Genomic DNA, 25,799 nt, shown 5'->3' on the forward strand with positions numbered 1-25,799 from the left:
TAATCTTAGTAACAACTGTAATATTTAATAAGATATTAGAGTATGATCATGTGCTCATTGATAATTTTTAGCCAAGTGTAATGGGAGGAAAGCCCACAAAAGTTGTGTGACCATACGCGAGGCTGAGGCCAACGTGTGGGGGCCTTCGTCCCATCCCGAACGGAAAACTAAATATGCACTGCCCCTTTTCGTGAGGCCTACGCACCTTTCATTATAGCTATGCGCAAGTTTATAAAGCGGATACTTCTCTATATTTTATCTAGTTTAGTTTCCATTATTTTACTAGTTCTCAAATATTGATTAAAGTTTACATAAAATCGTTTAACTCACCATCCGTGTTGATTTCCGACGAGCCATCAGGGGAATGTTCTTCAACTATTAAGCTACTTAGACCACTCGTAGTGTTGCCTATGGACATCTTGACAGGCGTCGAGTTAGCAGATATGACTTCCTTCATCTCGTCGAACTTCTTCGCCATACTTGTGGCCGCGAACTTTAAACTGCTCAGGCCGCTTTGGAGAAGCTCGTTGGATTTCTTGCCCGCTATACTCGTGGGACTGAAAGGATAGCATATTAAATAACGTTTATTGATGTAGATGAGAATATGGAGGTGGCGTTTGTTTGATCGAAACCTTAGTCTAAAACTTGGATATTTATTAGAAATAGGTGCCAAGGTTGGAAGACGAAGAAGTGGACAAAATTGATATTGAATAATAAAAGTTCACACAGATTGAGCTAGCCCCAAAGTAAGTTCTAGATACTAACTCAAAGATACTATATTTTATAACATATCATCATAACATAATACCCCCAGGTATTGGATGTTTATATATGTTATAATAAGAAAATATCATTTTCCATCATGACCCGACTGGGGATCGAACCCGGGACCTCTCAGGAGCAAGCACTTTACCACTGCGCCACCGAGGTCGACACAGACATTAAAAATTAACAGACATAAAAAGTGCATGGGATTACCTGAAGTAGCTCTCGATCATAGCCTTGCTGATTTTCATGTTTTCCTTTCTCAACGACAGTCGGGCGGGCGAATAGCGTCTAAGAAACAAACAGGCTAGCAGGCGAGTGCATAAAACATAATGTGGCACAAAAATAATAATGGTTTTGAGGAGAGATTGCATGCGATCACATGATGATTATAATATTTTTCGTAGGTGCATGCCCTGTGTCGCACAAATGATTAGTGAACATTTTTGAGTGTTAAATGACAGGGCTGGCAGCAATTTTCACTGCTTTTTTAAAGTCACCAAATTATATTAATTTGGTTATTTCTGTATCAAGTCAACAAACTTTCGCAAACGTCAACCTGCAGTGGGTTTATTAGAAGTTGCTTTAATCCGATGATGAGTATAAATAACTTACGTCAGTTGAGTAATTTATTGACACGCATTCAAATCAATAATATTATATAATTCGTAGTCACATGCAATCTCTTCCTAAATAAATTATTTACAATAAGACTTTTCTGTTTTAGCGAGATTTTATAATTAATTTTAAAACATACATATAAAAACAACCTTCAAAATAAGAAACGAACAAACTGATGAGTAATTTGTAAAAAAAAAATCAACATTTATCTTTAAAAATGCAGTGAAATAAAACATTGTTCCTAGTTAGATCAAAACTATTTTAATTAATTGTTACAAGTGTTCATCTAACCTTGTAAGCACATTTATCAATTTAAATGGCAGCTACGTCTACACTTTTCTGATAGGTGTGGCTAGAGTAACAGGGTATCATTTCTAATAATAATTTAACTAGAGGCATGTTGCCATGAATGAGCTGCGCGTATGTTCACATGGGTAAACGGACGTGTATAGTATACGTACGTCTACGCGGACGCATACGCATTCGGCGGGCATTGGCAATCTTATTAATAATAAGTTGTAACTGCAAAAATAGTATTTGCTGAATCTTGTAAATTAGGTACATACATTTTTGTTACATTTTGCTTTGTTTATATGGATCTAGTAACCTGATTTTTTTTTAAATTGGACTATCACCCTCTTCTCTAGCGCCACCTATCGAAACAGCGACATGCAATTCGAACTAACAACGAACTCACCCGAAGCTGTTCTTGAGCGTGTTCCCGAGACTGGCCAAACTCGATGACACAGTACCGCCGGGCGCCGTCTCGCTCCTGTGCAGTTTCCTGTCGGGAGGAAACTATCGAGGTCATCGTGTTTCGATGCAACGCCGGACTAGCCTACTGTTAGTAGCTGGGATGTTGTTATGTGGTACATGGAATTTTTGTAATTAATAAATTGGGTGTGTTTGATCTTAATCTAGCCTGATGGGAAACGTTGGGGTTTACGGTTCTACACGCAAGCTCAAAAAATGCCAATTCAATTTTGTCTTACAGATTGCTAAATTGTAGGTTTCGGGTAATATGTTAACTATAATAATAAAGTAACATAATTTTGAGACGATTAAGAAATGTATATTTCGTGGAGGGAAATGAGTATCTACTAACTAGCATTTTTTCATTAATTAATTAAATAACAAAAAAATATTTTTACTACTTCAAGCTAACTTAACGTATTTAATACACAAGAACTGTAATACAGTCTTGTATATTATCTGATTCCTATGTACATAAAGTACTATTCATAGCGAAATTCAGAAGGGTACAAAATAAAAGGTTTCCAAACACAACACGCAAAAATCAACAGCGAATGACTAATGAAAAATTGAACAAATTAAGGAATGTTTATACCCTGGCGTGTCCGGCTCCTCCTGGAAGCTGCCGCGGCGGTGGAACAGCTTGGGGCTGACGCTGAACTCGTGGCGAGGCTGCGGCGGGGTGGGTGGGGAGGGCGGGCGCGGGCGCGCGGGCGGCGCGAGCGCGCCCAGCGGGTCGTCCGCCAGCACGGGCGTGCGCGGGGACACTCTGCCGGCAACACAGGGCACACTCGGCCTAATTTATATTCTATTTATTTATTCATAACAAATTCGGATAAATAATAATATAATAAATTATCAAATTTGGAATTACTCACTAGCCGTAACGGTTACTAAAAACATGTGTACGTGGTTTGCCCATTAGAACGTCGATACTATATTTTTGGTTACAGTTCGTTCGTCCGTACGCCTCTAAGCGATTTCAATGAAATCTGACACCAGCGTTAGCAATAACATACTAGTAAAAAAGAAACTCAGTATTGTGACTCAATACTATTCCGCATTAAGACACCTTACCAATCACATTGAGGCGGGAAAATTATGAAGAATATAATTGTACTCTATTACGCTCACCAGCCGATCGAATCGCAGTTTAAAACAAATTTATATAAGACTAAAACTTACTTATATAAGACTAAACTTATACTAAGAATTATATAAGACTAAATTTATATAATAACGATTAACGACTCACTTGAGAGGTGACCCCCTAACGGGGTGTAATGACTCCGTGGCAGCCGCTTCCTTATCGGGCTCCTCAGGGAAACTGAGCGTCCGACTACACCGCGATTTGGTATTTGATGCGCCTGAAAGTAAACATAACATTCTTGTATCTTATACATTCTCTGTCTCTTTCTATCAATTTCAAATATAAAGTGTGAGTATATATATATTATTAAGTGACAAAAAATATTTTAGCTTCGAGCATGTTGTTTTTAACATTTTTATGAATAATGTGATAATAGTGTTACATACCGCTAGTAAATGATAGCCTCTGTAAGTTTTGCAGTATCTGCGCGTCACCCGCGAAACTCTCCGAGCGTTGCAGAATATGCAAATCTGACGGGCTATCTGGGCTTGCGTGGATTGTCTGCAATTCAAACATTAAATTAAGCATAAATCGCAAAAAAAAACAGCACATCCGTTGTAAATTCGCCGCTATTACCGCGGCATAAAGATCCATCAAAGAAAACTTGACATATGTTCGGTACATACATATTTACGGTTTTCAGATCGTTGTCTTCAGCCAGCCAACCCTTCTTGCAATATTTCATTATTCTAGGTCAACGGGAATTATTATTCTACAGGTTTCGTTTCCCTTGTGAAGACTCAAAATATGTATATAATATTAATTGAAACTTTATACCTCGAAGCAGATTGGATGTTAAATAAATACGGTTCAAAAGTGGTATTTACCTGTCTCTTATCCGCTATAGTCAAAGGTGCAGTTTGTGTTATTTCTTCGTTTCCTAATGAGTTACATCTAGGTCTTGCTTTCTCACTGAGGTCGGGATTTGAGGGTTGACCTAAAATAAACATTTCATATCGTAGCGGTGGATCGTACGGAAGTAATTTTAGGGTCAAAATTTAAGTCACATATATTCTAAAATGTAAAATACTAGCTTCGCTCCCGTCAAAATTTCGCGATAAAAGGTACATATACATAGGGATGCGTTATCCCAGATTATATTCTATTCGTGTACCAAATTTCATAACAATCCGTCCAGTCGAATTTGCGTGAAAGAGTAACAAACATACATACATATATCCTCACAAACTTTCGTATTTATAATATTAGTAGGATTCTATGAGGAAATACGATTCTAAGAAGAAGAAGAAGAAGTAAATGCAGTAGACGGACCGGTGATGAGTATGCCGGCGGCGGTGGAGATGGCGGCGGCGTGCGGACGGGCGCCGGGGTCGAGGCCGCGGACGATGTTGCCGCGTCGGCACAGCGCCTCGAACGCTGTCGACCTGGCTTCTGCTGACCGACCTTTACGGAAAAATAAATCGTTGTTAACTTGATTCAGTGAAGGAAAACATCGTGAGGATACCTGCACACCTACCAGATGGACAGTTTAGTTCAGTAGTGTGTATGCGACTACCTGCCACTAGATGGTGGTAAGTAGTAGTAGAAGTCATGTCAGATGCCTTTAGGCGACTTGAATAAAATCTGACACCAGTGTTAGCAATAACACACTCGAAATGATGATGACTGGATTAGGCAACAAGTTTATTTGTTATACAAATTAAAAAACGACTTTTAATATTCATTTCGCGACAATTTTTGAACGGCTGAACCGATTTCGATCGAACATATCTAAGAATCAGCGCATGAAAATTAGCTATCAAATAAAATAAAAACCGCATATATAAATAGGTTCACCCGTTGATGAGCTACGGTGCCACGTACACAGACGGACAGACACCCTTAACGGTCAAAATATAACACAGAACAGACACACCACAGAGTGATTGGTTAGCAGCGTCTCACTTTGAATGGACTCTATAGTGAGAAGTAAAATGTATCCAACCCACATTTCGCCCTCAGGTACCACCACACCATTCACTTTGATTATGAGATAATCAACATATTATTTTACTTTTGTATGAGGTTTTACTTCACTCTTACGTACATTAACATACTTGGCAATCCCAAATAAATCCAGTCCACGTTTTGGCACTTAATAAAAATTCAAATGGATTTGTCACACATGCTTTCTAACTTATTTTAAAAAATAATGAGATGAAAAATAAAAGTGGTGGCACTCCGGGAGTGCAGGTAGAAGTGAAAACCTGAATATTAACTTACTAAATATGAATTTTCGATCCTAACGCGAATTTAACATTTTTTACCCATCACAAAAAATGCATAACACTGTTAAAGAAGTTTTCACTTCAAAAATTCTAGAAATTCCCGCTTGATTTCAGAATTTTTTCATCTCGTTATTATTTAATAAAAAATACTCTTAAACGAATAGTAGTGTTACCAGAATCCAAGCTGGTGGTGGATATAGCGGGCTCCGCAGCCAAGCCAGCCAACGTCGCCAGCTCTGCGCCCTCGCCCACGGTGGCCGCTGACCTCACCCGGGGCAGGGTTCCAGTGCCTTAAATAATAATAAAATTAGTCTATTCTCTGTTGTTTGGATAACTGTGTGTCTCGGTATCTGTATGTCTGTGTATAAGTTCTTACTCATTTCAGCATGAATTAGTACGTACAACGTATATTATATATATATTTTGCGCCGGATAAATGTGTCTGTTTGTCCTAATGGTTGGCTGAGAGCGAATGTCTTGCACTAGATCACAATCATAATATTATGCTTTCATATACATTTGGCCATGTGCTTTATGTGTAGGTTTCATGGTTCAGTTGTAAGAAAAGGAAAGGGTTTTGTCGTATAGGAAGATAAAATCAATGACAGATAAATGGAAGCTGCTCCACCGACAAGAACAGCGTTGTTAAATGCACCATGAAGATGACAATTTCAGAAAAAATGCTTTGACTTTGAAATATCGATATAAAATCCTAGCTGCTGCTAGCCCCGGAGCCTCACTTCCGTGGGAATTCGAAATAAAGACCCTATGTGTTTATCCAGGTTCCGTGCACTAAATTCCATAACAAACCTCCTTGCCCGGAGCCGCGCGCGCCGCGCGCCGCGCGCTGCGCGCCGGCCGCGCGGAACTGCGCCGCGCCCAGCACCGCCACGCGCAGCTTGTTCCACAGCAGCTGGGAACCACTGGAATCAATCAATCAATCAATCAATCAATCAATCAATCAATCAACCAATCAACACATGACCTTGTGTGTTATATGTGTACCTACCCTTATGTGCATTTCGATTTTGAGCATGTGTATTGTGAAGTAGTTTAAAAATGTAAAACAAATCAACTATGAGGTAGAAACAGGTTTGTTTACAAAAATTACATTTTGACCCAAAGATTTTTTATTGCATTCAACATGTCACAAAAAAATCACGTCCGTGCATGAAACCGTTAAGGAATACCCTCATCGGGAGCAGATCCCGAATTATGCATTATCCATCCAAATAAAAATTAGCTAATACTGTTTTCAAAGCGAGCTACCATAGCACATTAAATCTATAGTATAATTATTAAGAGATAAGCAGTTTGTGAATTTGTATGTTTGAAGCGAGTAATCTCCGAAACTACCGAACCGATTTCAATAATTCTTTCACCATTAGAAAGGTACATCATCCAAGATTGCTATTTTGAGATAAAATGAGGCTACATTTTATCTCAAAACACCCACGAGAGCGAAGCCCCGGGCACAAATAGTATCATATAAAGCGGCAACTATCCCACGTCTCTAGTGTATATCTAATACGAGTTTCTTTTTCTCGTACGGGCGAAAATATATTACAATATCTATACTTTTCGAGTCTATACTAAACAAACCTAGGCATGTCCTGAGGCCAAGCCGCTTCCAGCACACATCGGTTGTAATACCCGTACGTCAAAGCATTGGGTTGTAGTCCAGCTCGCTTCATCAGGAACAACAGTTGGACAGCCAACACTGGTAAAGAGTGAATCCCGCATAGCTGCATCATTACTCGATAGCATACCTGATGGGGAAACGTTACAAATAAATATAATTTCAGATTATATTATATTCTGCCTGTGTACTATATATTTAATCTAGATCAGTTTGTTATAATTTGCTGTAACTAATATTCAAAATTTAGATAATAATAATAAAATATAAAATACACAATAATAAAATACACAAGTGAATATATCGAAATATAATTTAAAATTTGTCTAAATAAATGAATAATATAAATATGAGAGAAATTAACGGGTGTTAAGCAAGTTCGTTCACAACTCGTCATATATATATAATATATATATTTATTTGAAATACATCCAATTAGCAGCTCGTCCCATTCGCAGCTCGCCTCGTTCTCAGCTCATCCCATTTTTATTTTACAACTCGTCGTAGTTGGGAATGGGACAAGTTGCGATTTGGACGAATTGCGAATGGGACGATTTGCGACACAACCAAATTAACATTTAGGATAAATAGAAAAATCCTGAAACAAAGACACTGGACTCAAAGACTAATCCAATATTTAGGACGAAGAGCAAAAATATTTTTTTAACATTCCATACAAAAATCAACAGCATACAGACCTCGTCACAAGGCACTCGCAGCTTAGTGGCCCGCTCCAGCAACTCGTACGCAGCGCGGAGGGTCGCGTGTTCCCTCCCCCGGCACAGCATCAGGCGACACGGCAGTGATAAGAAGTACAGCGAGTAACAAGCGCCGAGGAGGCATTTCGCCCACGCTTCCGGTGATAGATTTGCTTTGCGCGCTAATCTGGAATGTTAAAACTTATGTTAAAAACATCCCTGAGCTCAAAAACCCATAAAACAGCCACGAAAGTGTGACAGACAGAAAACTAGACTTTCGCATTTACTAGCGGCATAATATAAGTGTATAAAAAATCATACACTTATATTAAAATGTCCTTGCTCAGTGATCAACGTTTGTTTCTATTGGTGAAAACCGATCGTTGAGTTGCGACCGAACATATGTCCCATATTTTTATTACATGTATGTAACGATTGGTTCGGATATAAATGCTATTTCCACTAACACCCTTACCTCTGCGCCTGCGCAATCTCCTGCTTAGTGCGCCGCGCCATTGGCGAGGCGTCCGCTAACGACTCGGCCGACGCGAGCGCAGCCGCGGGCAACGCCTGTACTGTCCCGCTGCGCGCTTTGTTGCGGCATTTCGCCACTAGAGCTATGTCCAACTCGAACTTTTCATACGAATACATTTCCTCTGGAAGAAAACATTTTTTTAAAATCGAATAAATGCCTTTCAAAATTCAAACAGTGCCAACTGGCACACTAGCGCTAGCATCACATTTTATTTTTTTTAAATCAATAATTACTAAAACTAAAAAATACCACATTGCACACGCTAAATTAGATTTAATTGATTTTATTCTTCTGCATTTCGAGTGTGTTACAGCTATAGTATAGTATTTATCTTACCAGGGTCAGGCGGGTCGGGTGGCAACACAAACACGGTCCTCTCTGAAGAACTAGCCGCGTCACTGCCCAACAACTGTTCGTCACCGGCGGACACCCTCTCTATACATTCGTCGAAGAAGCTGAGCCCTTGATCGTCGCACACGAACGAGCGTTCCTCTATAAAGCGCGTGAACATTTGCGTGCGCATCATTAGAGAAAAGAAACGGTGTTGCGTCTGTAATATCAAAAACAGTGAAAAGTTGAAATTGTACCCACATAAGTAAATACTTCTATCGCCTGCAGTAGCTCATATTTCAAGTCATTTATTGCAGTACACTCTACTCGTGTACTAAATTTCATAACAAGCCGTCCAGTAGATTTTGCGTGAAAGAGTAACAAACATACATACAAACTTTCGCATTCATTATATTAATAGGATTTTTCGTCCTGTATGTCCGTATTGTCATTGTGGACTTTCGTGTTTGTGTTTTTGAATAAATCTTTATCCTTAAATATTATAAAACAAAGTATTCTGCCGCGTCTGTCCGTCTGTTCGTCATAAACTCAAAAAATACTGGACGGAACATGCGGTTTTCACCAATAGATAGTGTAGTTCCGGGGTTCATACATCTGAAGATGTATAATCCCAACTTCTCAACTGATATAAATGCGAAAGTAAGTTTGTTTGTTACCTCTTCACGCATTATCTACCTGGACCTATTGTTATGAAATTTAGTACACGGGTAGAAAATAATGTGGAATAACACATAAGGTACTTTTTATCCCGAAATTCCCACGGGAGCGAAGCTCCAGGGCGCAGCTAGTTTATTATATTTTTACCGGGACGGGGCGCTAGGTCATTCATAAGAGAAAACAAAGTGTACCTTATCCTTGGAGGCGAGGAAAGCCTCCATGTGGAAGAGGGCGTGGGGGTCGGTGGTGCCGACCGTGGGCGCCTTGGTGATGGGCACCAGGTGGCTGCGGTAGCCCGCCAGCGTCACCGCCATGAAGCGCAGGAACGCCTCTTGGATCCTCAGCTCTAGGGCGTGCTGAAATTGGTCTGCCTTTTAGTATGTCCATAGTGCTCCGTGTGGTGGCGGGTAATGGTGATGACGCCCGCCCGTGGATCGAAAGGTCCCAGGTTCGAATCCTACTCGTGCCACGGTGTGCATACCAATCTGACTCACGAATTAGTAGTTTTCATCGACCACCACTTACTTCCGGTGAAGGAAAACATCGTCCGGTTTCCCCACGATGTTTTCCTTCACCAGGAGCAATACTTCCCTCTGCGTATCTACTCCAAGTCTCATCTCTCGCATGATAGATCGTCCGACCATCTCGTTCTAATTAATAAATGAGACAACAAAATTGTCGTTACATATATATTTTGTAGAAGCAGAAAATCATGTTCATGTAGTAAAACCTTGAAGAGTTCCCTCGTCGGGATCCGATCCTGGGTGCGTCAGATCATGCATATCATAATAAAGCATTGTCATCCAAACTATAGATATAACAATCTTACCTCCTTTTTCCTCCTTTGAAAATCCCTATCTAAACTAGTGGTAGGTTCGCCGTTGTACTTGCTTTCATTTGAATGATGTACCGGTGATGCTGCAATACAATAATATGGCATAATGAAAATATAACCAATAAACGCTTCAAGAAATGATGTGAAGAAAATTTGTAATTCGTTGGTTTACGGTAAAAATCAAATGTCCAGAAATTAAGCTAGTATGTAGTGATGAGCAATCTTATTGTCTATGGGACAATCACAGTCAGCATGTTTTTTTCATACACACCTGGTCGAATATTGCCATATAGTTGTTCTAATGTTTGTTTTAAAGTCTTGGATTGTCTTTTCGGTAAAAGCTTCAATGATATAATATGCCGTTGTGTTTCACATATCTACAAAAAAAATATATTTAAGAATAAAATATTTGCATGCACAATGTTCATAGATATTTGCTTGTTTGAACGCGATAATGTCTTGAATGAATTTGGCAAAAGCCACATTTATAAATTTATAGTATATCTATAGCATATGGGCTATCCAAAATCCCAATGCATGGTCTCGATAGCTAAGACACAAGAACACACTCCCGGCTAGACAGGGACGTGGGTTCAATTCCCGCATTTTTTTTCGTCTCAATATTATTTTAAAAAAGGAAATATATGTTAGTGAAAGCAAAATGTGTAATAAACACTCTTACTGTAATATTGTTCGTGTCTAAATCTACACAAGTCACGTCTGGTGGTGGTTCGAAGAGATCGAAGAATCTCGAGTCAACGCCAATCAGATATGGCAATGGCGCGTGCAGAACTTCAGCTAAACCTATGGAGAATGAATTTAAAAATAAATGAAAGTTCAAGATTCTAAAATAAAAGTTACGAAAATGAAATAAAAACTACGAACGATATATTTTCATTAAATTGTTTTTGTGTAAATATTTTAGAGAATTAAAAAAAAAATCGTTTAAAGTCGATGATAGTTGTAAATACTTGCCTAATGGACACAATGGTATGTACGGACATTGCCATTTGAAAGGAAATAGTAGACTTGATACAGCTTCCGAAACCGCTGTTAGTGTGTCTGGCCTGCAAGAAAAAAATAAATGGCTATTTTATAAAACAAATATATCTTATCTGAAGATCTTTGTAATTCATCAGCCAGATTACTAAGATTTATAACGCTAAAAAGACATTATAAAACAGGTAATATAAATTGGATTTAAAGCATGTGAAATAATAAGTAAAAATTTAATATAATTTCTAGTAAATGTCAAAAATATAGTTCAGATTAAAGTAAATTTTAAATAATTTGTCAGCTAGCGTTAAATTGAAACAAGGCCTATTCTCAAAGGGAAAAATAAAATACTTTTTAAATCTTATCAACCTAATTCTTAAATAATGCACTTTACTCACCTCAGCGAATGTATAAGTATTTTTTGTTCGGTGATCGCCAAAGCCAACAGAAGCAAACAGTTATCTGGGCCTAGATTCAACAATAGCTGTCTAAATCCCGCCCCACTCCTCACTAGAGGTTGGTCGTCCCTACGCGTCACTATCACACGATCCGAAGGATTCGTCGGCGACAACTGAAATGTAAATAGCTTTTAATAAAATCGTATGTAACTATGTTTTGAGTTCTCTAGTTTGAGTAAAGTGATCTAATAATTAAGATAATAAAAATTGAATTGAAAATTTAAGAATCCCTCGACTTGGGGCTTGATTGCTGGCAACCTCTCATCCGTTAGAAAAGAACTGGCGGTTTCCAAACGCCTGAACACACATTTTGCAAACATAGCTCAGAACGCTCGATTAAATTTTCTCCTCTAATAAAAGAAACTAAATCAAAATCTGTTCATCCGTTTGGCTGCGATACCACGGACAGACATACAGATACACAGACACGTTAAACTTATAACTTCTTCTGTAGTATGGTAAGATGAGTTAAAGCAGAAATTTTGAAAGAACAATAGACGTATAACTTCAGTAGTACAAATAGTAAAGAATACCTGTAATAATATTCTTGGTTCTGGAAACGGAACCTCTTCTAATAAGTGGATAATATACCTCTCTATTGGTATGTTCAGCGGTTGTTTACTCCATGACATTTCCTGAAAAAGAAGAAAAGTAATGAAAAATCTTTTTTTTTAGAACAAAACCATACGTCCCAGTCCTATTAAAGGAGCAAATTAAATTATCTGGATAGAAAGTGTTACTAAATTATTTTACAAAAAATTCAAAACGTAGATAGTTTTATATATTTATGTTTTATATAGATTGACAATACAACATGGAGCGTGGACCACTCCAATCCTACCATCGACAAAGCCTTGTCAGCTGATAGGCAACAATAGCATTTCCAAAGAGGGTTGACGTCAGTCAGGAGGGCAGTCCTAAAATGTCTACCGCATCCAACCTTCGTGTTGCGTCTATTGGCTGCGGTGACCACTTCCTATCAAGTGGATCTCATGCCTGATTGCTTGCTCAGTAGTTTGAAAATATTTGGTTATAATCTACTCACAAGGATATAAAGCAGCCACCGTTCGAAAGTGTCACTGAACGGCCATCTTGATAGCAAACACACACATTTGTTGACGTGCAGTGAATGAGTTGAGTGTGACACTCCTGTCCGCCACGCCAGCTGGTCCATTTGAGTTTCAGATAGATCTGTGTGTGGGTAGTCCTCATAGAATGTCACTGCTGAGCCGTACACCTGTAAAAAACAAAGAAACTCGAATGATTACATATAACAAGGGTCAATGACATTGAAAACCAGACCTATTATCGTTGTACATAAAGATTAAATTTAAACAATATCTTCGTGACAATATCTAAAGTTACAAAATTTGTAGCCCGTCGCTTTTTAACAAATTGTCATAAGCATGAAAAAAATAGCTACAAATTTTATGCCCAATTTGGGAATAGTTTTGCTCATTCGTAAGCATTCTAGTTTAGTATTACAAATTCTTTGGTTAAAAATAATATATTACTGTCAATCATATCAACTGACTTTGACAAAATTGCACAGAAACCTCGCATTTAGGGAGTATATACAAAGACCACAAAACTCTTGCTTTCTCTGTCTACGGAAGTTCGATATATATATATATATATATATATGAACATTGCGTAATTTGTATGAACGCTTCTGCACCGCCGTTGTTTATTTTTCATCATTATCTTTTTCAGATTGACCTGGGTCTTTGATATTTATCTATATGTATATGTTATAAAATATAGTATCGTTGAGCTAGTATCCCATAATACAAATTTCAAACTTACTTTGGGGCTAACTCAATCTGTGTCATTTGTCCCTATATATTTATGAAAAATCAACAATGTATACCAAATACGCTAAGTTTGGCAAACTGTTCGCGTATAGTGTGGAGCCGGCATTACAATTTTCTGTTTTATTACCTTATCGGTAGCGTCAGCAACAGTGAGCACAAAGGTTGAGAACACTGGTTTCGGAGTGGTGGCAGTGTTTGGCCACAACTCCAGCGTCGCTCCCATGGGCAGGCAGAACAATGGGACAGACGTCGGAAACACTAAACTACGCCGGTCTGTTGTTGGATACCTGAAGACAAAATTATCATGAATCAATATTGTTTAATAAATTCTTCCGTAGCTGACAAAGAACGCACAGACCTGGAACGTCACAGCTCCGAATGTAACCGGGAACAAGCGAAAATGTTAGAGAGAGCACTGATCATCACTATATAAAATGTCGAAATAGATTCTCAATAATATAAATAATTTATATTGTCATTGATCAATAAATTACGTCGTTGGAAGTCTTGTCTTTTGCTTGAAAGTGGCTTCTTTTAATTCATTAATAAAGTACCTTCTTGTAAAACGTCATTTAGGGTGGGGTACATCTTCAACTTTGACATTAACTTTAAAGTACGCAATTTTGTCTAAACGTCAGCAGCGCGCCGGTTAAAATCAACGTCAAATTTGACGGTGCAACTCACCTGAATATTTGATGATGAGATTTTGATTGTCAATGGAACTTAGGTGAATATCTAGCTCATTGTGAAAGTTACTCCAATTAGCGTCTATTTCATAATTGCCATATAAGTGTTTCAAGCCGTGTTAGGTTCACATTACATAATGAAATTAAAAATTCTTCAGGCCTGACAAGTACCATGCAAAATTTAATGATTTATCGATTGAGTAGTTAAGGCGTGAAGGCAAAGCAAATCAACTCATTATACTCTACAAGGTTCACCTACATCAAACATGCGCGACCGTTTAGATATCTTAATCCTTACTAATATTATGAATGACAAAGAATGTTTGTTACCTCTTCACGCTTTATCTACACATCTAATATTCTTACCTCGTTATTCATAAAAGAGTTAAAGCTTAAAATATTTAAGGTAAAGTATGTTTCTATCGCACTTTATTTGATTTATACAAAGCGACAAAAAATACTATATGCTCACTACTATTGCTTTAACTTTTTTATGAATAATCGGGTAAAAATTATGAAGGACATATCGACAAAAGTTTACTTACCTAAATAGTACCTCTGGTTTGTAAGGTATTAGAGGTGGACGGTTCATTGACTTCTTGTAACACAAGTAAACATCGCTGCCCATTAACCCTGCAATTTGAAACAAATTAATGTAGATAACATACCATGACCTACACAAGATAAGGTCCGGTATGTAGGAAATATTAAAAATTAAAACAAATTATGCAATATCAGTCGAGCGCTTTTTTTCATGGTGGATTTGGACACACTTTGGGGCAATTTCATTCTGCATAGTTCCCGAGTTCCACGCTATTAATTGGCATCAATTCGACCTTTCTCATGAGGTCAAATTGGTTAACAATGCCAACTAATGGCTTCATATGTTATTAAAAACACACTATAATATTTGACTTTTTTAATATAGCCATAATAGCATACAAATAGCCATCTGTTATTGTATCAGATAACATTAATTCTTTAAGATTATGGTTACTAATGAATAACATTGCATACTGTTCTAATAAACCAGTCAGTAATTTTTTTTCTATATAGAAATGTATGTAAAGGGCAGTTATTGTCTTATAATAAGGCTCACCGCTTCTCCCTCTTGATAATTTCAGAATTCTAGAAAAATATCCTTTAGTTCACATTTAGTAGGTTTATTTCCTTTGCAAGAAAACATAAGTAAAATGGATTTTCCTTCATGCAATGATGCAACTTTTAATGACAATCATAACCAGATTTATGAGTCTTCAGAATTATATTGCTAGTTTATTGAGGTAGATATATGTTTACTCGCATCATAAAAACTATAACTCGTAAACTTAGACAATTCGTAGAGTGCTCAAGAAATTTCAATAGGTTTAAACTGAGCTTGTCTATTTACCAAAATAAGAAGTAATAATTTTTTGATGTAGGTACTTTAGCTTTTCGGTGCCAATACCCGATTTCGCACATTATTCTTTCGTACATACGTGTACGGGTTTTTCTACAAAATACTGCATTCATTTGTCACGGCACAGATTCTTCTTGGTCGTTCTTGATTGGTCCTTTGAAACGGTGGATTTTTTTACCCACGCAGCATATAATGTTGAATAAGAAACACAAAGGACCAGAGCGTCCCTTTGTTTCATTTCTTAGCGATCATACAAGAAGCACGAGGCAGACTTTCTGCCGTATTGAGTAGGTACTAAGACCATCGACCACTAGGTTGCACTCATCAGTAATTTATCGTAATTTATTTTATTTATTTAGCTAAATATAACGGTACACAATATGTATCCTTTTAAAGTATTTAGTAAGAAAAAATAGGCACTTACAAAATTACTTAGAGAAACACAATATTATCATCCTAAACACGTTACTCACATTCGTAACGAAGTTATTAGAGAGATACCATAGAATTTTTCTCTAAATTCTTGGGGATGATGATACCTAATGCATAAATGTTGAAGACCACGGTGCACCGGGTTGGTGAGTGCAATAAAGTTTTCAGCTGATCAAGTTATTTAAAAGATACAATAAAACTTGCCTTTATTTAAATTCTTGGCGATCATACAAAACGCATGCGGTGGACATTCCCCCTTGTTGGCCACTATGACACAAATGTCGACGACCACCAACGCGTTGCAGGGCGCGCTGGGTTGCGCTCTTCTGTACGTGATGTAGGTTTTGGCTGTGGAGTTGTTAACGTTGGCTAGCCGACCGTCGACTGACTTGAGAACCATTTCTGCGTCCGCCATTAGACGCTCTTTACCGTCATACATTACTCCTGTTGGGATTGTAATAAAAAATGTTTTGTTTTTTACTTTTTTCAGGTTTCTGGCAGAATTACAAATAATTTTGCTAGAAATCTAAAAAAAAAAAAAGTAAACTGAAAAGACGACAGTGTATATCACATTAGTAGTATCAGTACATACCATATTAAATAACTAACTAATGATTTTTTCTAAGAGACAAAAAAATGGAAATTTGAATAAATTTATCATGTTTTTATTGACCAAACTTACGTATTCAGAGATTGTCCAGGTAAAAAGTAACAATCTAATTGCAAGTAGTTATACATTTTTATAAAAAAGAAGTTATCTTTTTTGTCCATAGTAACAGCCAAAAGCGACACGTAACGGATTCATTGGCGCGTAAAATTTATCGCGATAAAAAATACCTATAACCGAGTGCATAGGCGTCACCACCTCTCGTGCTCGCCACAATGGTCCACACATTTCGACATTGCCAAAAATTTTATACATAATTCCAGTTTACACTTTATTTATTTAACAAAACGTATCTTTTCCGGGAAAAATGTAGTATCAATTTATTCGACAAAGTGAATAACGTAGATAACGATATTTACCTTACACATAGCTGAATGAAACCCAGATCCTGTAGTTTTATACCTAAAGAGTTTCTACAACTGATGTCCTGCACCATCACTAGATCATGAGATTAGTACATACCTATGTCAACAAGCGGCGGGCGGTCCCTCCCCCGTCGAATACAAAGAAAGCACTCCGGGGACCGAATGGACCCATGGTTCAAATCCGCTGGCAGCCCTGTTGGTGTCAGTTCTAACAGCTCGTACCCATTGGGCACTGTTTCACCTAGGCCTGGGAACACCACGCCTGTAACAATCATAAGATTGAGTACATTGATAATAAATTTGTTTTTTATTTTCATTAAATATAGATAATGCTTCATTGCTGATCTGGCTGGGGGCGATAGAATGTATTAGCTGTTTTTCCCTGCTTGTTTTTTTTAAATTTGATATACCTAATGAACTGTAGATTATTTTCATATTTATCATTATGATAGACTTTTTTGTCACTCGATTCCAAAGTTGGAACTTTTAACGTCTATAGCATAAGCCTTTATATTTGTCTAGTTGGGTCATATTTAGAACTAGCGGCCCGCCCCTGCTTCGCACGGTATATACTTAACACATATAAAATTTGAATAAAACCCGAATAAAATCAGTTACATAGTTTTAAAGATCTAAGCATACATACACAGACAGACAGCGGGAAGCGACTTTGTTTCATACTATGTAATGATATACATACATATTGAAAAACTCCTGTTTTCGTAGGAGTTGCGAAAATATTTACGAAAATGACATAAGGGTTGAAGTTGGACCTCAATCGTTAAAGTGTTGAAATCATCGTTGCCAAACGAAACATTTACTTTATTATCCAAACTAGTTTCGTCGTTTACTAGCTAACATGATTGTTAGCTAGTAAACGACGAAACTAGTACATACAACTGCTAACAATATTATTGACAACCAAAGAGCCACTCCGACCACACCAAATAAGGGAACTAGTCTATATGCCGCTGCATTTTAAATGCAACTTGAATGCGAGGGCATAAACTGAAGGTCGTTTATTTTAATCAAATAAATAGCTAACTAAAAAGTAGGTACCTAATCACATTTGTTAGTATAGTTATTTAGTAAATATATGTGTCGATTTAAACTTTAAAAGGAGGAAGAGTCAGAAGCGAAAGCATCTCAAATAGTTTGCATTATTGAAACAAAATATCTACTTACCATACATAGGTATATACATATTTTGTATCAACAGTATATGCATTGACAGTGAATAGTCGAGGCCTTAATGCGAGTTTGCAGTTCACGTTTCTTTATAGAATTGGTAAACTATAGGAGTGGCTAACTGAACTGCAAACTATCACTCGCAGTAAGGAATCGAACCAATAGGATAAAAGTTAATGTTGTCCGATCGGTTGGATAAAGAAAGTAGGACCACTCCAATGTGTTTTAACAAGTCTGTAATGTCTGTAATATTACCGGATGAAAAATATTGCTTTTTCGTAAAACTAAAGCATTATTAAGTAAATATCCGATAATGAACGTCTAAAAAATAGTAAATGTATGCAACGTCTACATATAAATGGTCTAATTAACACCCGTATACGAACGTATGCAGTTACGAAATAGTTGAACAATGGTACGTTATACTCAAGAATTTCGAGCCACGAACTTTCAATGAACTTATCTTCGGTCGATATCAATGAGACCAATAAAATATGAATCAGGCACGGGTCAATGAGGGGGCCTTCTGTTGAGTAATAATAACACCTTACTTTATCTGATAAAGGACAGTTCAAAAATAGATGTTTACGCGATCTCCACCGTGTTTTTAAAAATAAGTATTTGTTGTAATATTTTTGGAATTTATCAGAAGATAAGACAGAAATTTCACAAATCAGACAGCGAATCAATCAGCCATGGTTTGAACATACGATTTTTAGCAAGACAGTTTCACCATTAATGAACAGTGGCCTAGTTCCACCTAGATTAAACCAGTTTCACTCATTAGCTCGTAAATAAGAACTGACTCCTTGCTTGAATTCGATTTATAAGCACAAAATGGTAATATTACAGAAATGACAATTATTTTTCTGCATTATGTAGGTACTTTATCTGTGATAAGTCGTTGTACACTATCGGCCGCCCCCGAGCTCGTCCTCAATAGTGATTCTTTACTCCTGAGAATCTTATCTTAGTGGCAAATTACATCAAAATGTTGTTTAGTTTTTTGAGTTTTATTTGATATACCAACATACAAATCTTTCCCCTGGATATAATATTAGTAGTATAGATATACAGATAACGACAGAGGTAGCAACCTGCAAAATGTTCAGATGAGAGATATACAGATAATTGATAACTAATAACAGGGACATCTGAAAATAAACTATTTCTTATAAGCTTATTTCTTAGTTTAATATATTATTAACTGCGCCCCGTGGCTTCGCCCCCGTGGGAATTTCGGGATAAAAGTATCCTATGTGTTACTCCAGGTTATATTCTACCCGTTTACCAAATTTCATAACCAGTAGATTTTGCATGAAAGAGTAACAAACACAAATACATCCTCACAAACTCTCGCATTTGTAATATTAATAGGATGGTATTGTGTGGAGTCCCAACATAAAACACTTTTTTCTATGTTATCTATGATTTGTAAATCACAACTTTCACAAAAAAATTATGATAGTATATTTGGAATTAAAATCAGAATATCGTAGGTGCGATCCAGCACATATCATAGTGATTCTTGTTCATTAAAATTGTCCACCTACATATGAGAATCATGATATCATGAGGTAATGTGATGCACTGAACATAGGTTCTTTTGCTAGATCTAGATTATAAATTGTTATCTAAACATTAGGTAAGATGTTTTAAAAAACCAAATCATTACTACCTAAAAGTATAATTAAAACATAAGTTCTTAGAAGACTTAAAATATTTCAAATCATGGTTTTACTATAAATATGTATGTATATAATAATCAGTATGATAATCCAAAAGTTAAGTAAAAATATATTTGACAGTAATTTCAATTGAAATAAGAAGCACCTTCACAAGTCTTGAACCTCAATGTATATAAACTGTTAAACAAATATACAAATCACCAATTTTATCAATGATAGATTACAGTTGCAGCCAGTAGCATGTAGAATTACAACCCACCATAGTTGATAGTGTATCACACCAATATCAATTTACAATACACAAGGATGTAAAATGATATAAAACCACATTTGTGGCTGCTCGAGGATGATCAATAGAATAAAATTTCGAAAATATAATTATTATTAATGAATTAACTATTCAGTATTGTATTTTAACTTTGTTGATCAAAGAGAATCAAGACAAATTAGATAAACAATTGTTATCTGGTAGCTGGTGACAGGTAAAAATGAGTAACTAAACTACACGACCGCCGTGGCCTAATGGTCATCATGCCGGACTGATACACTGGTGGTCCCGGGTTCGAATTCCAGTCAGGTCAACATGAAAAATGATCTTTTTCAGATTGACTGGGTCTTGGATGTTTATCTATATATGTATATGTTATAGAAATTAGTATAGTTAAGTTAGTATCCCATAATACAAGTTTCGAACTTACTTTGGGGCTAACTCAATCTGTGTCATTTGTCCCTATTTATTTATTTACACTAAAATTATCACACCCATATAGTCCAGAATGTAAAAACATTGGACTGGTCACCTCGAGCACAGATTACATAATACCCCAGTACCTTGAGATAGCTTAATAAAACCTCTACTAGACCTTTGAAATAACTATAAAATGAAAGTGGCGATATATCTTAATTGATATATGGCGATATATCTATATTGATATAAATGTTTAATATGCATAGATTACACTACTTAAACATAATTATATATAATCTATTGGCATTGGCACAAATAAGCCGTTCTGAGACACACTTAAATCTCAATCAACATAAACATAATTAACATGCAGGAATCTACATGGCATGCATGACGAAAATTATAATTGATGTCCTAGAGTCTCCATTATGTATAGTTAATACACTATAACTAGGTACATCCTTATTGAACTGTACAATTGAATTATCATAATACAGTGAGAAGGTTACTGGAATTATAAGTTAATGGAAAGCATAAAAGGAAAGGTAGAAAATATTCTAAGATATTCCTAGAAATCTTATAGAACTCCATTGATAATTTAATTAAAAAATATTGTTTTTTTACATTGTCTATGAGTACAAATATTTGTGTATGTCCACAAAAATGTGGTCAGCATATAATGATAACAAGGAACAACAATTATTATTTATAATACTAGTGAGTTTGTAAAGATACATACATAATAAAAATATGTGAAATGGTCCACTGATCTGAATATACTTGAAAAGTAAAACAACTTTCAAAGGTCAAATTACCCTCCATTATTAACATTGACCTTGTTTATCAATATTATTATTATAAAAAGAGTTCAAATACATTGTTGATAACTTACCAATATCGGTGATTGGTGCCTTTGTGCTGTAACCTTTCAGATGGCCAGAGTCTGAATCTTCCAGGAGCTCAGGTGTCTCAGGGAGTCCAGCCACCACAAAGTAGTCAGCTACCCTCCTCTCATCCATTTTAATTATGGGATTAGGTACAAAGGCCTAAAGAACAAAATAAATACTAATTGTACATATTCAGGGTCATACCTAGGTACCGAAAATATAACCTGATACAACAAAAAAACTAAATGGTCAAATTAATAAAGGAACGTATTTAATTTATTACATAATTTCATTTAAAAGACGAGAAAAATACTTGATCTAGGTATGTAAAATATAAATATTTGTTAGAGCGAAGAATAAAAATCAAAATAAAAAAAAAAAGTGAAACCCTTGAATTCTTACAATGTATTGCTAAAGTTAACAAATCGAGGGAGTCCTTGTAAATCATCATTTATGTTAATTCCATAATAGCATAACCATTTCGTGTTAAATTAAAATGTCCACTTTATTTTAAGCAACTACACTATAAAAATCACAGTCGTTCGTTTTAATTTCACAAAACGTCATTTTATTCTTCGACAACAACCGGCCATAGGCTAAACGAAAAATAGAGTACAAAAATGTCAGTCATTTGCTTACCATAGACTTTTTTTATTAGAATGGAAAGGCAAAGGCATAGATTTAGAAGGGCCCCGCGCGAAAGTATTACCATAGAGTCTATGGTAATCCAAAAGGATTACCAATCCCTTTGCCTTTCCAGACTTGGATATATATGGAGGTCAGTGCTTTCCAGTCTATAGAATAGACTAATGCATATCTACTTTCTTGTGCCATGCGGTTCCATGCTCAAAATACATTTTTATATGATTTAAGTACGTAAACAAAGACCAGGCACTCCGTTCAACAAGACTGCGGCTTTGTAGTAGTTCATTGGCACTGGCTACTCTGGCGCGCTTTGTCATCTTCTATTTGGCTATTGTAGATGGTAGCTCATTGCCCCAGGGTGTTTATGATACGGCTATACCTACGTGCAGCAGATCTCAGTTGTCTGCATAAAAATACATGTATTGTTCCCTTTCTTCTGTACTCCGAACTCTCCTTCTTGCGCGGTGAAAGGTATGACGAACGGACGCAGTTTTTTTAAAAGTGGACCGCTGAAAACTGCAGCATTTGAACTAGGCAGGTACTTTTTAAGTATTGAACTGTCTATACCTAGTTAGCAGCAATATAGCTGCAAATAAGCAAGCAATAAATATATCCAGCGCTATGTTTACAATCCCTCTGGATTGTAAACATGGCACTACTTTATTTTCGAAGGAAATAAATAAAAGATACATATCTATTCAATATTAATAAACTATATTTTATTTTCAGACATCAATAACAATTTCAGCCATGGCTTTAGCTGAAGGGGCTAATGCATCATTCAAGTCTAGCACATCTCTACTTGAAGTTACATGACCTGCAGATAACAACATTCCAATAGCACCTTCCAATTCACATATTTTTTTACAAACTTCTATTTCATTTTTCACTTCCCTTTGTAACAATGTATATAAAAGTAAATTAGATTCCGAAAATGTATTTATTTCCTTTTCAAACACATCTATGAAGACATTACTTGCATCAATCACAGTTCTTGTGAATCTAGTGTCACCTAAATTCCTTCTTAAGTATTTAAGAAGCCTTTCAAGACCTTTTTCTTGTAGACCACTGATGGCAACATTTAATACTTGTCTTCTCATCAATTCCTGCAACGCAGCTGCAATTTGATCTGTATTTTTAAGTCCTAACTTAGCGAGGACACAACTTAAGGCTTTGCTATAAGATCGTTTCCTCAAGAACTTGTCAAACTCATCTTCTTTGGGTGCTTTCTGTTTTTTTACAACAGTATCAACTGTAGTTACTTGGGGTTGGAAATGATCTGGTGCAAATTTAAATAAACCTTTCTTTTCCTCAATTTGTTTTACAGGCTTTTCTCTTCTCCGAACTGATATCACCCCATCAACCATACCAACTGCTAAAGTGTCATCTTGCTCTGATATAGCCATACTAAGAACAGCATTAGGAAAATCAATGTTGTGGACTGTCTTGAAAGTTGAAACATCATAAACTTTGACATGTCTATCAAGTGAAGCTGACAAAAGTCTGCTGCCATTACTTGCAAGTCGTAATGTAGTGACAGTTTTGTGATGTTGAGAAATATTCGCTAACAATTTTCCACCATTGAATATATCCCAAACTTTAATTTCTGTTCCACCAGCACTAATAAATATACCACCAGAAGGTAAGAAAAGCAGTGATTCTACTGGACTTCCATGATTTGTAGTTAAAACTGTTTCATTTGATCTACAATCATACATTTTGACTATATGGTCATACCCTCCAGAAAGGATTATTTCTGGTGAAATAGGGCTTGGTGCTCCAGCTCTGACATAGTCAGTATGTTCTAAAAAACTGGTCACTTTTGCTTCAGTTGCTATGTCCCATAGATTGACTGACTTGTCATCAGAGAAACTTATAATTTTTACTTGATCCTTTGTGAAGAATGTTCTGTGGACCTGCAATCACAATATTAGACTCAGACAATTTAAAACATAAAATTAATGCAGAAGTCTAGCTTATGCCAAATTTGCTCAAATGTGCTCTTATAACTTAAAACCAAATTTAACACTATTGTTAGATAAAGTATATATATTATTTATTAAAATGAACTTAAAATTAAGCAGTATTTGTATTGGGAATGGCCTCAATGAAATTATATTAAATATACTTACAGGTCCTGTATGCCCAGTGAATACCCTAAGCACATTCTTAGAATTGACATCAAAGAGTTTAATAACAGCATCCTCACTGCCAGCCGCCAGCAGCCGGCCATCAGACCGGAAAGTTGCTCCATATGCAGCTTCCACAAATTTTGAAATGTTTTTGGCAACTACTTTTGTTATAGGATCATAAACCTGAAAAATAATAAAACTAATAATTGTCTATCTACAAATCAACTTAGAGCAAAAATACATTTCATTTTGTACAGTCTGATTTTGATGAAATGTAAAAGGTATGTAGGATCTGTCAGTAGTATTTTTAAGTTCGTGGGTCACCAAATCAGTGAAGTTGTTTCTGAAATATTCACAATTTTGTAAAAATGTTTTGTGCTCGTGTGGTCTAAGTTCGCGGCGAACAACTAGTAATAATAGCATTTTGTTTCTGGGCTAGTATATTTCTAAACTGTGTGCCTTTTGGCAAAAGCTTCCTTAAATTGCTTCCAACATTTTTTAAGCGTGATATAGTACATAAAAGACTAACAAGTACTTACCTGAACCCTGACTGAACATGTCGCAGCGAAGTAATATGGTTCTACAGGACTGAAGTCGAGGTAATCTATAGCACCAAATTCCTTGATTAAAACTGGTGACTACAATGAAAAAAAAATAATTAAAATATACATTAATTCGGTACTCAGGAAAGAAAATGTATTTTCATTACATACTACTATGATTAGAATTCATACTTACGCCTAATAACTTCCAATAACGAGAATCTTGTGTGACCGCAGAGGCAGGTTTTTGGAAGGCTGCCCTGTTTGTTTTTTTAAAAGGATAAGATATGTGAGCCATAGTTCAGTTTTTCTACAAGTCTGATATCATATTATTTAAGCAATCAAATATGATCAATAAAGGGTTTTCGAGGTATAAAAAAAAATTAGGAAGATTTCATGCGGCAAGCACAACAAAACAACACACGTGTGTGATTGATCGAAGTTGACTGACAGAGCGACTTTGACGGTTGTGTAAATAATTGCGTGAAATATTTTTATTTCACACATAGGCGAGCATAGCCGCCGCTTTGTGTATCATCACTGTGTCACACCTTTTTATCACAGATTTTTATATATCTGTGGTAAAACCGCGGTCTTGTCGGTCGCGGCAGTTTTGTTTGCTTATTTTATGCCTGCGATATACTATCGCCGCACTCAAATGCAAGTGTCAACACGAATGCATGAATATAGTGAAGTTTGTATGGGTGCTTTTATTTACCGCAATGAAAAAGCAGTAATGTATACCGAATCTACCAGTCTTGCACTCTTGTTATTCATAAAATAACCGGTCAAATGCGAGTTGAATTTACGTGAAGAGGGTTCCATACAATTTATAGAATTCTTATAAGTTTGTAGTTGTAATCTAGGTACAAGCAATTAACTATATTTTGTGTATCTTTTTTAAAAATTTTGGGCAATTAGAATGAAAATAGTCAATCTGTCTCTGTCGTTCTCAGTCGTGTGAATGTATCTGTTCATCC

General features: G+C 36.3%; 2 protein-coding genes and 1 long non-coding RNA gene across 7 annotated transcripts in view; 1 reads left to right on the forward strand and 2 right to left on the reverse strand.

Moving 5' to 3' along the window:
* Crag (Calmodulin-binding protein related to a Rab3 GDP/GTP exchange protein) overlaps positions 1 to 22,085 on the reverse strand; it is a 28,620-nt gene extending 6,535 nt beyond the window's left edge. Inside the window, exons 1-28 of one of the 5 annotated variants that reach the window (XM_053755350.2) lie at positions 21,903 to 22,084; positions 21,506 to 21,659; positions 17,147 to 17,311; positions 16,222 to 16,461; positions 14,732 to 14,819; positions 13,628 to 13,787; positions 12,732 to 12,923; positions 12,220 to 12,321; positions 11,627 to 11,799; positions 11,208 to 11,299; positions 10,915 to 11,036; positions 10,504 to 10,609; positions 10,227 to 10,315; positions 9,589 to 9,753; positions 8,726 to 8,939; positions 8,330 to 8,510; positions 7,855 to 8,041; positions 7,120 to 7,286; positions 6,328 to 6,440; positions 5,691 to 5,807; positions 4,562 to 4,693; positions 4,117 to 4,226; positions 3,676 to 3,790; positions 3,395 to 3,506; positions 2,735 to 2,908; positions 2,084 to 2,170; positions 979 to 1,056; positions 331 to 557 (exon numbers count right to left, since the gene is read on the reverse strand). In XM_053755350.2, the coding sequence (XP_053611325.1) occupies positions 331 to 557; positions 979 to 1,056; positions 2,084 to 2,170; positions 2,735 to 2,908; positions 3,395 to 3,506; positions 3,676 to 3,790; positions 4,117 to 4,226; positions 4,562 to 4,693; positions 5,691 to 5,807; positions 6,328 to 6,440; positions 7,120 to 7,286; positions 7,855 to 8,041; positions 8,330 to 8,510; positions 8,726 to 8,939; positions 9,589 to 9,753; positions 10,227 to 10,315; positions 10,504 to 10,609; positions 10,915 to 11,036; positions 11,208 to 11,299; positions 11,627 to 11,799; positions 12,220 to 12,321; positions 12,732 to 12,923; positions 13,628 to 13,787; positions 14,732 to 14,819; positions 16,222 to 16,461; positions 17,147 to 17,311; positions 21,506 to 21,632 (3,835 nt within the window). In that variant the 5' untranslated portion in view covers positions 21,633 to 21,659; positions 21,903 to 22,084. Of the gene's footprint in view, positions 1 to 330; positions 558 to 978; positions 1,057 to 2,083; positions 2,171 to 2,734; positions 2,936 to 3,394; positions 3,507 to 3,675; positions 3,791 to 4,116; positions 4,227 to 4,561; positions 4,694 to 5,690; positions 5,808 to 6,327; positions 6,441 to 7,119; positions 7,287 to 7,854; positions 8,042 to 8,329; positions 8,511 to 8,725; positions 8,940 to 9,588; positions 9,754 to 10,226; positions 10,316 to 10,503; positions 10,610 to 10,914; positions 11,037 to 11,207; positions 11,300 to 11,626; positions 11,800 to 12,219; positions 12,322 to 12,731; positions 12,924 to 13,627; positions 13,788 to 14,731; positions 14,820 to 16,221; positions 16,462 to 17,146; positions 17,312 to 21,505; positions 21,660 to 21,902 lie in introns of all 5 variants that reach the window. The other 4 variants (XM_053755349.2, XM_053755348.2, XM_053755352.2 and 1 more) reach the window with 4 other exon arrangements.
* A 10-nt stretch (positions 22,086 to 22,095) lies between these two features.
* Positions 22,096 to 23,080, forward strand: LOC128675753 (uncharacterized). The gene is made up of 2 exons (XR_008405329.2): positions 22,096 to 22,278; positions 22,875 to 23,080. It is a non-coding gene; the product is annotated as an uncharacterized LOC128675753 (long non-coding RNA).
* On the reverse strand, positions 22,839 to 25,280 carry LOC128675746 (uncharacterized protein). Its single transcript, XM_053755389.2, has 4 exons — positions 25,016 to 25,280; positions 24,817 to 24,915; positions 24,278 to 24,460; positions 22,839 to 24,061 (listed from the first exon to the last, which is right to left on the reverse strand). Exons 1-4 carry the CDS (start codon positions 25,115 to 25,117, stop codon positions 22,871 to 22,873), a joined length of 1,575 nt encoding a protein of 524 aa, XP_053611364.1. The 5' UTR covers positions 25,118 to 25,280; the 3' UTR covers positions 22,839 to 22,870.
* Positions 25,281 to 25,799: the final 519 nt, after the last annotated feature.

This window comes from Plodia interpunctella, chromosome 15 (genome assembly GCF_027563975.2).
Source record: "Plodia interpunctella isolate USDA-ARS_2022_Savannah chromosome 15, ilPloInte3.2, whole genome shotgun sequence".
Taxonomy (NCBI): domain Eukaryota; kingdom Metazoa; phylum Arthropoda; class Insecta; order Lepidoptera; family Pyralidae; genus Plodia; species Plodia interpunctella.

What these genes read in the sequence shown, in the direction of transcription:
- LOC128675746 (XM_053755389.2), bottom strand. Translation starts at nt 25,117, where the DNA reads ATGGCTCACATATCTTATCCTTTTAAAAAAACAAACAGGGCAGCCTTC. An exon ending in GTTATTGGAAGTTATTAGGC is followed by an intron (nt 24,916 to 25,015) that starts GTAAGTATGAAT and finishes TTTTCATTGTAG; the next exon opens with TCACCAGTTTTAATCAAGGA. An exon ending in CATGTTCAGTCAGGGTTCAG is followed by an intron (nt 24,461 to 24,816) that starts GTAAGTACTTGT and finishes ATTATTTTTCAG; the next exon opens with GTTTATGATCCTATAACAAA.